At 39.2% G+C, this 12359-nt stretch overlaps 1 protein-coding gene across 3 annotated transcripts in view; it reads left to right on the top strand.

Moving 5' to 3' along the window:
- The window catches only part of fndc4a (fibronectin type III domain containing 4a), a 236708-nt gene extending 224677 nt beyond the window's left edge, over nucleotides 1-12031 (top strand). For 2 of the 3 annotated variants that reach the window (XR_007247574.2, XM_048531147.2), the window contains one exon: nucleotides 9457-12031. Coding sequence is in view for 1 of the 3 variants with exons in the window: in XM_048531147.2 (XP_048387104.1) it covers nucleotides 9457-9480 (24 nt within the window). In the remaining 2 variants the exon portion in view is untranslated. The remainder of the gene's footprint in view (nucleotides 1-9456) is intronic. The other variant, XR_007247575.2, reaches the window with a different exon arrangement.
- Nucleotides 12032-12359: the final 328 nt, after the last annotated feature.

The raw sequence follows: 12359 nt of genomic DNA, 5'->3' as shown, positions 1-12359 counted from the left end.
CTGAAGCTGGAGTTTATTGTTGTACTGAAAAAGTTGGCTTTTGAAGGCTTGAATGGTGCCAGAATTCAAGAGGTAGTCAAGGGCCTTGAGAAACCTAACAGCTGCACTAAGGCAGGGACACCCTTAGTGGACCCTCTTGGACTCCTGGTGGGTGGGGTGGGGGACTGGGGTGGAGATGCTGCTTCCTCCTGATCTCCACAGCCACCTTGGCACCTTGGTTAAGGATGGATTGTAGTGAGGATCTCCCATCATGGCACTGGGAAATTTGGCTGTTTTTCAGATTAGCAATGCTCCCAGCATCAGAGCTCAGATGTTCATGAGTGAAAGCCACTCAGTCACTTACGCTGCCTTCCAGAAATGGAGCTTGTCAAAGATGAAGGGCACAGCATTTGAAGTCAAAACTCTGCAGCATGCAGGAAATCCCAGGTATGTAGACTTCTCAGAATGGCAGCATTATTAAGTTTGCAGAAAGCAGCCATTCAGCCCATTATCCCTGCACTAGCTCTATTATCTTTTCACCTTTCCAAATCGCCTGCCTTTTTCCCATATCACTATGCACCATTACTATCCAAATAACCATCCAGTGTCCTCATTATTGTCGAAATCAAATCTGCCTCCACCACATTTCCGGGCAGTGCATTCTGTAATCTAACCATTTAGTGTATGAAAAAAATCTTCCCTCCAATCACTTCATTTACACATCATTCTAAATCAATCCCCATTTTCTCCTGTTTCTTGTACAAGTGGAAACAACTTCATCCTCTCTACCCTGTCCAGCTTACTTATGATTTTGAGAACCTCAATCAGATCTCCTCTCAGCCTTCTCTAGTCCTAACTTTTTCAATTTATCCTCATTGCTGAAATTTATCATGTCTAGAATCATACTAGTAACTCATTTCTTTAGTCACTCCAATGCATTTAAATCTTTCCCCTTTCACCTTAAACCTATGCCCTCTGGTTTTGGACTCACCCTCCCAAGGAAAGAAACCTTGGCAATTCGCCCTATCCGTGACCCTCATGATTTTATAAACCTCTGTAAGGTCACTTCTCAGCCTCCAATGTGCCAGGGGATAAAAGTCCCAGCCTATTCAGCCTCTCCTTATAATTCAAATCCTCCAGTCCTGACAACACCCTTGTAAATATTTTCTGCCCCCTCTCAAGTTTAACAATGCCAACTTCTACTGGCCCACACCATAAAAATATAAATGAAATAGCTCCAAAATACTCTCATTTGAAACATGGAAAGCAGGAGCAGGACTAGACCATTCAGCTGTTCAGACTTTCTCCACTATTCCATTATATCATAGCTGATATTCTACCTCAACATCATTTTCCCACTCTATGCCCATAAACCTTGAAATTGATTAATCTCTACCTTGAGCATTCTCAGTGGCTAAGCTGCCATAGCCTCTACGGTAGGAAATTCACTATCCTCTCAATGAACAAATTTCTCTTCGCTTCAGTCCTAAATGATTTGCCCCTTATTCTAAGACTGTATCCCCAGTTCCTAACACACCAGCCAGAGGAAGCGTGGAGCTGAAAGCAGCTATTACCAGTATTTGTAATGGTGAAGAACAAGTTTTGAAATTATTTATGAATAAAGTGTTTCTGAACAGAATTGAGGAAAAGTCATCCTGATCAATCACAACACAAAAAATGTCAGGAGCCTCCAATCAATAGTTTTAGAATTTGGAGCGTAGAATAGTTAACCCTCTCAAGTCGGTATTAAACCTAAAATGAGTATCCAGCCTCATCCTACATGCCAGTTCTTGTCATTCTAATAGCCCTGTCTTCAAATTATACTTTTTTAAAATTATGATTTTTTAAATTACCTATACCACCCTTTGACACAGTGAGTTCCTGTCCTCACCATCCTTTTGGTGAAGAAATAGCTCTTAAACAGCTGCCTAATCACTCTTCTAATCACTTTCTATCCATATCCCTCTGCTAAGAGGAGATAGGCTCCTCTTATCTACTCTGTCTAGATTCCATATAATTTTATATACCTCAAATAAATGTCCTTGATGTCCTCTGTACCAACGGAAACAATCCCAATCTATCAATTCTTTCCTCAGTTAAAATTCATCATCCCAGCAACATCCTCACTAATGTCTTTCATAATACCTCTTGTTTCATTAATTTCCTCCTGTAATGCAGGTGCTCAGTACTCCAGTGTGGCTTAATTGGTAGTTTATGCCATCCTAGCATTACTTAACATATGCTGTCATCTCAATTTGTTTGTTACTGACAATCTTTTCTTTGCCCCCCTCGCTTCCTGACTCCATTATACCAATGCCCTAATTTTACTAACTTGACCATGATAAGTTAATTACTCTTTACTATTATATTAAATCTTAAATTGCACATGTTGATACTCAATATTTTATGTATGCACTGGCATGTGATTAAATCATACATGTCAGAGCTAATATTTAACACATTAAATCTTACAATGCCCAGGCTGCTATTTCATCCTTTAAGTCATAGCTTGAATATTAATGTGAACAATCTTGCATTGCTCAAGTTAATACATTGCCAAAGATGTTATTTAATATTTCAAAATCTTGCAATGCCATATTATTATTTAATCATTTAAATTTTATATTATTTATGCTGATATTTTAAGGTTTTCTTTTCAACTTGTTTTCTCGCTTTAGCTTCCCTTTTGTACTTATTGTCAGATAGCAGATTTTTATAATAGCACTATGCAAATGTTTAGATAGGCTAAAGTTCATTGCAGAATTTCTTTTGATTCTCTCATGGGATTTGGGCATCACTGGCTGGGCCAACATTTATGGCTCATCCCATGTTGCCTTTGAGACAATGGTGATGAACTTTCTTCTTGAACTGCTGCAATCCACTTAGTGTAGGTAAAGGTACAGTGCCCTTTGGAACATCTGCCAGGATTTTGCCAGCAAAGGACCAGTAGTATATTTCCAAGTCAGGATTTTGAGTGGCTTGGAAAGAAGTTTGCACATGGTGGTGTTTCCAGATATCTGCCGTATGTCCATTGAAATGGGAGTGTTCGTAGGTTTGGAAAGTGTTGTCTCAGGAATTGCCATAGTGCATCATGTAGATGATACACACTGATGTTACTGAGTATCAGTGATGGAGGGAGTGGATGCTTGTGGATGTCGTGCCAATCAAGCAGTCTGTTTTGTCTTAGATGGTGTCAAGTTTCTTGAATGTTGTTGGAGCTGCAATCATCCAGATAAGTGGCTTGGAACTTGTGTGGCATGAATGTCATTTGCCACTTTTCAGTCCAAGTTTGGACATTATTCAGATCTTGCTGCATTTGGTCAGGGGTTGCTTCACTCCAGAAATGAAAGTGATCTGTATGTTTTAGTTGCCACATGCCCCTATTAATGATGCAAATACCACATATTGATAGGGAGAAAACCTGGAATAGCTGACTTTTCTGACTAAGCGACCAGTTATGATTATTTCCTAGTTCTTAAGTAATACTTATAAGACAGGCAAGAAGAAAAGTACGATGGGTGGAAAATGAAGATAGTCATCTTAAAACAACTTTCTCCTTTCAGTGGTAGAATTTTATTAGAAATAGGACTAGACAGCAAGCTATTCATCTCCTAGACATTTATTTGTCGTAATCAATCTTTTGCAATACATTTATCACTTAAAATCATCTAAGTTAATTTATACAATACATATGCATGAACCAGCAAAATTATAACAAAATAATTAGATATAGTCAAAGATACTATGATATCTTATTTGATAAGGAGAAATTTGCAGTTTGCTGAGATGTAGCATTGTGTTAATTGTTCTGTAAGAGGGCCAGCATAGAAATCACAGGCTGAATGGCCTTCTTCTGTTATAATCATTCCATCATTTGATATTCTGTAGTAACTTATATATTTATAGATTTGATATAGAGAAGTAATATCAAATGGTCTAGCGATAAATGATGAAAAGAGTAAATTGCTGTCATTCTTAATAAAACTATTAGAAGAAAACTGAATAGGCAATGACTCTTCACAAAGAGACAGCTGACAGTTGTCCTAATAAACATTTTAAAAATTTTAAAGAAGTCTGAGAGAATAGACAAGATGATGATATTTCCGCTTGTTTGGGAGTTTGAAACCAGAGGTCCTAAATCTGTTAATCAATAAGAAATTTGGAAGAAACTACTTTATTGAGATAGTTCTTAGAAAATGGAATAGGCTGGAATAAGTGATATTTGAGCTGAATAGCACAAGTACTATTTGTGAGAAAGCAAGATAAATCCTGGAGGAAGGAAAGAATGGAAAGGCATCCTGATTGGGACTTTTTTTCATGGGATGAAAGCTTTACTGAAGCTTGACCAATATTTATTGCCCATCCCTAATTGCCTGAGAAAAGGTGATTAACCACCTACTTCAATCACTGAAGTCCGTAGGCACACCCACAGCTCGTAGGAAGTGAGTTCCAGGAGGTCACAGGTTTGAAAGATGATGTTGAAGTCCTCAGTTACTGCAACACTGCAGCTTGTAAATGATATAAACTGTTGTACTGTAGTGGAAGAGGAGAATGTTAAAAGTGGGTCCATTTTGTACAAATAAAGGCATTGCTTTGCCCTGGATTGTGTCCAGCTTTTTGAGCATCGTTGCTGTCATTCAGACAAGTCGGGAGTATGTCATCATACTCTGACTTCTGCCTTGGAGTTTGCGAATAAGCATTGAGTGGACGGGAATGAGTTATTTGTGTAGAATTCCAAATTGCTGACCTACTTTTGCCACCTGGGTATTTATACGAATTGTCCGATTCAGTTTCTGATAAATCATGCCCAGGATGTTAATAGTAGGGAATTTAGTGGTGGTAATACCATGAATGTCGAAGAATAAGTGCTAGATTCTCCTTTATTGGCAATGGTCATTGAATGAAACTTGTATGATATAAATGTTATTTGCCACCTGTCTGCCAAACCTGGGTATTGTCCAAGTCTTGCTTCATTGGAAATAGACTGCTTCAGAATCTGAGGAGACATAATGGGTGCCAAACATTATGCCGTCATCAGGGAACATACCCACTTTTGACCTTACGATGGAGGGAATATCAATTATGAAGCAGCTGAAGATGGTTAGGCTTAGGATACTACCCTGAAGAGCTCCTAAAGAGATGTCCTGGGACTGAGGTAATTGATCTCCAACAACACAACCATTTTCCTTTGTGCTATGCATGACCACACAGAGAATAGTATTTCACTAATTCTCACTGACTCCAGTTTTGACCGGACTCCTTGCCCAAGTCGATCAAATGCTGCCTTGCTGTCAGAGACAATTGCTCTCACCTTACCTCTGGAATTGAACTCTTTTGTCAGTGTTCAAACTGAGGCTGTAATTAGTCAGGATGTGAATTGCCGTGGTGGCACCCAACTGCATAACAGTGAACAGGTTATTCCTTCACAAATGCCACTTAATGGCACTTCCGTTGACACCTTCCATCATTTTGCTGCTGATTGTAAGAAGACTGATGGGATGGATTTGAACTGTTTTTTGTGGACAGGATATATTTGAACAATTTCTCACATTGTTGGGAAGATGCAATAGAACAGGTAGGTAAAGGGCAGGCGAGGTTCTGAAGCATACATCTTCAGGATCATTGCTGGAATGTTGTCAGGATCCATAGCCTTTGAAGTATCCAGTGCTTTCAGCCATTCATATCGTATGGAATGAATGGAATTGATTGAAACTTGGCATTGCTGATGTTGGAGTCCACATAAGGAGGCCAAGACAGATCAACTGCTGGGAATTTCCGACTCTAGTAGTTGCAAATATTTCAGCCTTAGCTTTTGCATTAATATTGCTGGGCTCGCCAATCATTGGAGATGGGAATATTTAATCTCCTCTTAATTATTCATCCTCATTCACCACTGGGTGTGACAAACCTTAAATCATATCCAGTAGAATTGAGATTGTTTAGCCCTATCTGTTGAATGCTTTTTCTGCTCTTTGATATGAAAGTAGTCCTGCATTAAAGTTCCATCAGGTTGACACCTCATCTTTTAATTTTTTCCTGGTTCTGCTCTTGGCATTCCTCCTGTACTATTAGTTAAATGAGTGTTAATAACCTTGCTTAATAATAATGGTAGAGAGGGAAATATGCCGAGCCATACTGTTTAACCTTATGATGGTAAACAATTCTGTTGATTCTGATAGCCCACACTGCTTCATGAATGCCCAGTCTTGATTTGCTAGATTTGTTCAAAATTTGTCCCATTTAACACAGTGACAGTGCGACACTATGTGCATATCTGCAAAGTGAAGGATCCACAAGATCAGAGCAATAGTCTGTCCTATTGTTACTGCCATGGTTGGACACATTTATGTCAAGATGATGAGATAATGGGAACTGCAGATGCTGGAGAATCCAAGATAATAAAATGTGAGGCTGGATGAACACAGCAGGCCAAGCAGCATCTCAGGAGCACAAAAGCTGACGTTTCGGGCCTAGACCCTTCATCAGAGAGGGGGATGGGGTGAGGGTTCGGGAATAAATAGGGAGAGAGGGGGATGTGGACCGAAGATGGAGAGAAAAGAAGATAGGTGGAGAGAGTATAGGTGGGGAGGTAGGGAGGGGATAGGTCAGTCCAGGGAAGACGGACAGGTCAAGGAGGTGGGATGAGGTTAGTAGGTAGATGGGGGTGCAGCTTGGGGTGGGAGGAAGGGATGGGTGAGAGGAAGAACAGGTTAGGGAGGCAGAGACAGGTTGGACTGGTTTTGGGATCCAGCCATCCCCACCCCTGTCTGCTTTCCGGAGAGACCACTCTCTCTGTGACTCGCTTGTTCGCTCCACACTGCCCTCCAACCCCACCACACCCGGCACCTTCCCCTGCAACCGCAGGAAATGCTACACTTGCCCCCACACCTCCTCTCTCACCCCTATCCCAGGTCCCAAGATGACATTCCACATTAATCAGAGGTTCACCTGCACATCTGCCAACGTGGTATACTGCATCCACTGTACCCGGTGTGGCTTCCTCTACATTGGGGAAACCAAGCGGAGGCTTGGGGACCACTTTGCAGAACACCTCCGCTCAGTTCGCAACAAGCAACTGCACCTCCCAGTCGCAAACCATTTCCACTCCCCCTCCCATTCTTTAGATTACATGTCCATCATGGGCCTCCTGCAGTGCCACAATGATGCCACCCGAAGGCTGCAGGAACAGCAACTCATATTCCGCCTGGGAACCCTGCAGCCTAATGGTATCAATGTGGACTTCACCAGTTTCAAAATCTCCCCTTCCCCCACCGCATCCCTAAACCAGCCCAGCTCTTCCCCTCCACCCACTGCATCCCAAAACCAGTCCAACCTGTCTCTGCCTCCCTAACCTGTTCTTCCTCTCACCCATCCCTTCCTCCCACCCCAAACCGCACCTCCATTTCCTACCTACTAACCTCATCCCACCTCCTTGACCTGTCCGTCTTCCCTGACCTATCCCCTCCCTACCTCCCCACCTATACTCTCTCCACCTATCTTCTTTTCTCTCCATCTTCGGTCCGCCTCCCCCTTTCTCCCTATTTATTCCAGAACCCTCACCCCATCCCCCTCTCTGATGAAGGGTCTAGGCCCGAACCGTCAGCTTTTGTGCTCCTGAGGTGCTGCTTAGCCTGCTGTGTTCATCCAGCCTCACATTTTATTATCTATGTCAAGATGATGATGAGGGTGAATTCAATATTTTTCTTCCTGTTTTTGATTCTCCCAGCACCTGCCACAGACCCAGTCTAGCAACGATGTATTTTAGGACTCAGCCAACATATTCAGTGATGATACCACAGAGTTACTTTTGATGACAGTTATTGAAATCCTCCATCTAGAGTATATCCTGTGCCCCTGCCACCCTTGGTAATTCCTCCAAGTAGTGTTCAACATGGAGGGGTAATAATTCATTTGCCAAGGTGTATCGATAGTTGGTAATTAGCAGGATATTTCCTTGTTCATGTTTGATCTGATGCCAGGAAATTTCAAGGGGTCTGCAGTCAATGTTGAGAGCTTCCAGGCCAACTCTTTTCATACTTTATACCAGTGAAACTACCTCAGAATAGAAAGGACATTCCCAGGTATAGTGATGGTGGTGTATGTGACATTGTCTGCAAGTTATGATTCAGTGAGTATGAGTATATTAAACTGTTGCTTGACTAGTCTATGTGACATCTCTCCCAGTTTTGACACACAACTGCAAAGATTGGTGAGGAGAACTTCGCAGAGTCAATGAGGCTGAGTTTGCCACCTTCATTTCCTGTGCCTAAGTTGATGCTGTGTGGTTCGCTGGTTTCATTCATTTTTCTTTGAAAACTTCATAGCAGTTTGATAAAGCTGAATGGCTTGCTAGGCCATGACAGAGGTCAGTTAAGAGATAGCCATATTGTCATGAGTCTGAAGTCACAGATAGGCCAAGTTAGGATAGCAGACTTCCTTCCCTAAAGGGCATGAGTGAATCAGATGGGTTTGTGTAGCAATTGACAATTTTTTTAAAATTTCTGTTTGGTTAGCTAGTCATATGCTGCTGCTTACCTTGCATATACAAATGTTGAAAGAGCAAAGATGCTAGGAATGCTTTCAATCAGGAATCCCCAAGAAAGGACGATTACTCCATTACTCCCTTGACCTACTCATCCCCTGAGTTGTACTTTTTCAAAGAGCTTGTGGATAAAACATTTTCTAAGTCAGACAAGGATAAATTTGAAGCACACAATGCATTTAATGAATAAAATTAAAAATTACCAAGCATAGTCTCAATAAAGTGTAGTTGAAATCTGCTCAGATTCTCTGTAATCAATAATTATCCCATTTCATTGTTTATCCACCGACCTTGAATTTACTGAAGAAAATGCAACACAATAGTTTTCTGTACTTTACCAAACTTAAGACTGCATTGGCAATGGCCAATTATTTTACTACATAATAATACATATTCTGATCTCCTTTATTTCATCCATTTTGATTGCATTCTTTACTCACCTCTCAAGAATGTTTCCAGTTCACACAAAATTTAATAAATACAAACTGCATTTTCTAAAACAGAATTTGCTGAAGAAACTCGCTTCGTCTAGTAGCTTTTGTGATGAAAAACCAGAGTTAATGTTTCAAGTCCTTTGACCTTTCTTCAGGACAAATTCTTTTGAAAATATTGCCAGACCTGCTACGTTTTTCCAACTACTGCTGTTTTACTTTGTTTCAGATCTCTAGCATCTGCTGTTTTCTGTTTTATTTCAGCAAACAAAGATTACTCTCACTATATCATATTGAACAACACTACATACCATGTATATAAACTCCAAAGCTACACAATTTCAATTTTTTTTAAGCATAGAAATGAGAAACAGCTGTAATTTAGTGGTGGAAGAGCAGAACAGATTAAGGATAGTTTCTGATAAATAGAAATTAATTAAAGCTTTTATCTGTCTTCAGTTCTACGATTTCTTAATCCCATCTTATTATTTCCCCAAATAACAGATAAAGTTCTGTTGGAAACTTTAACAAGGAAGCAAATGTGGTGTTGAAATCCCAAGAAAGATCAACTGTAGTGACAAAATCAAGATATTGCTGATGTTAAAAATCTGAAATATAAACAGAAGAAACTCAGTAGGCCGGGCTGCAAGTGTGGAAAGAAAAATGACATTTCAAGCTGATGACCCTTTAAATGAACAAATGTATTGTAAAAAAGTGGAATGATTGAGTTGGTGTTAAAAAAGAGAATTTAAACACTCCTGAAAGGTTTAGAAAATATAGATAAGTTGCGTATTATTGTAGCAAACTGTATGAAATAGGAAGATCATATTCTCTGTTCAAGTGGCTGATCCCAGCTGAAGTGAAAATCAGGGTGCTTCAAAAAAGAGATTAGTCATGGTTTCCATTCAGTAGCCAAAACTGAGAAGTATTCAGGCATGGAAATCGGTTCAGGGCAAAATCCTGCTTGAATGTCATACTACTTACAGCTTGTTGTTGAATCTTGCACACAAATTAAAGTGACCACTTTGCTTAGGTTCTGCAGTGCAACAGGCTGCTCAGGAACCAAATCCAAGTATTAATCAGCATTGATAGAGCATATGTGAAAATAATTAGGAGTAAGTAAACATCCTCTCAGTTATACAACAGAGTTCTAAGGATGCTAATAAGTTAGACACTCTTGATAATTTCAGTGGAAATTTAAGACTGAGTTTAAAAATGGAAACTTAGGTTGTACTGGCATACTATTTTAAGTAGAACTATTAGCTAACAGTCCATGCCTCTCTTCCCATCTCCTCACAATGCTCCCCACCAAGTCCATCGCAGACTAATTTTATTTTAAAGCTGATTAATTTGATGCACCATCTATTGAAATGCTAGGAAAGCTGAGCATATTGTTTCATAATAACCGCACGTTGTTTATGATAACAATGCAGAAAATGTCCCAGAGACCTACCTTGCACAAAAATTGCAATTGTGAAAATTAGAGAGAGTGCAGGACTTATAAAAGGTTTCTAATTTGAAGTTGATGAACTCACTTCCAGGATATGCAACAAATTACAGCTTGAATGTAGAATTTGGCTGAGCTGTATAGATTCAGCATGTGTATACTACATTGTGGCATGGCATAGTAAAATATACATGATATTGGAATCTGTGTTAAATGCAAAGGCCCCGTATTATTTCAGAGAATTTGTCAGTATGGCACTGAAATATCAAATTGCTGGGGCCTGCTCAAAGATACAGTGAACTGCTTCAAATGGTCTGATGTGGGATTCAAAAGTGAAGAATAATTTGTGAATTTTTTTAGCATGTTGTACGTCATATGTATTTTTGTATGAATCATTCTTCTGAACAATACAGGTTAATCACTCCAGTGTTCTCCACAAATGCCATGTTTCCTCACTTTGGAGTATAGTTATTTCTGCTGCTAGTATTACTGCAAGCCATAAGTGGCCCAAAATTGGAAATTTTACTTTGCTGAGCTTGAAAACTAGCAAAAGAAGGAATTTCAACCACTGTCAACTTCTCCAGGGCAATAAATACCAGCCTTTTAGGTGTTGCCAACATTCTGGGAACTACTTTTTAAAATATTTTACCACCAAATGTAATCCATATTTGCCAGCATTCTTGATCCTAAAGGAAGAAGTATATATTTTGGGAAGATAATTTTTGTTGTGAAGTATATTCCACATAGAAAAACAGAAGTAGTAAATAATTTCATAAATAAGATTGCTATGTTTAAAAGAATCAAAAATTAGTATATCGCCAGTTTCTAAAATGGGTCAGAAACTGGGTCAGCAAGAAAGGCATACCATTTGTCTGTCCACTTCAACATGTTTCTTTTTATAAATGACTTAAAGTTGACACAGTTATTTTAACTCTGCTCATCTCTGGAATTGGGTAAACATGTAGCTAGGTCTAATGGAATGAAAGCTTCTTCTGCCCACGAGATGTAGAGGCCTCACATGAAGCAGTTTTGGGCATTAGCAACAGAGTTCTTGGTGCAGTTGGGATTCAGAGCAACAAATCAGCACCTATTCTGGCATCAACTGGGACTAAATTGGCAGATTAACTCAGACAGGTTGCATGGATGACTGTGCAGGAAATGAATAAAATGCTACACGACTCCAGGAAAGGATTATTTTCTAAATTGAAGTAGAAGCATACAGTTAAAGTAAAGTGCATTGTTATGTGAGAATAACTGGTTCTGACACTCAGTGCCCAGAAATTTACTGATAATCATTGAATAAATATTAATAACAAAATTAACTAGTGGATCATTAGGAGATAGAATCACTAATATTAAATATTTTACTGCCAATGTCAGTTTGGCAGGGTATTTTGATTAATCAGTTATGAAAAATCGGTGTATTATCTGAGATCCTTGTTTGAACATATATGTTATGTTTGTTGGCCTGGCTAAGTCCACTTTTGAAGAGTAAAACACTGTCAGAGAAATGAAACAGAGCCTATTCATTCAGAGGCAGTCTAGAAGTGGTTTTAGTATTAAAATTATGTTTAATATTGCTTTTCTGTACTCCTAAGATTTATGTATAATTGAAATTATCCATATCTAAGCCAAGACCTATTTGCAAATATGTCACTAAGAATTAATATAAATGTTAATTCCAAATTGTTTTATACAATTATACATAAACTAATAAAAGTATAATGCATTTTCAAAAAGATCTTTGGATTTTTATTTGAGTTGTAAAATTGTGCTGGTTGTGATCTTGAACCAGACCAGATACCATTTAGTCAATGTTTCATTTTCTTTTTCCACCAATGCAAAAAGAGATTAATATCTTTGATTAATTTAAGGCAACGTGTTTAAAACTTCTTGTCTTTTTATACAGAATGAAAGACTCTCACGGAAAGCCTATCACTTCTCTGCCATTGATACAGTG

This window comes from Stegostoma tigrinum, chromosome 4 (assembly GCF_030684315.1).
Source record: "Stegostoma tigrinum isolate sSteTig4 chromosome 4, sSteTig4.hap1, whole genome shotgun sequence".
Taxonomy (NCBI): domain Eukaryota; kingdom Metazoa; phylum Chordata; class Chondrichthyes; order Orectolobiformes; family Stegostomatidae; genus Stegostoma; species Stegostoma tigrinum.
This window is presented reverse-complemented; position numbering and strand designations above follow the sequence as displayed.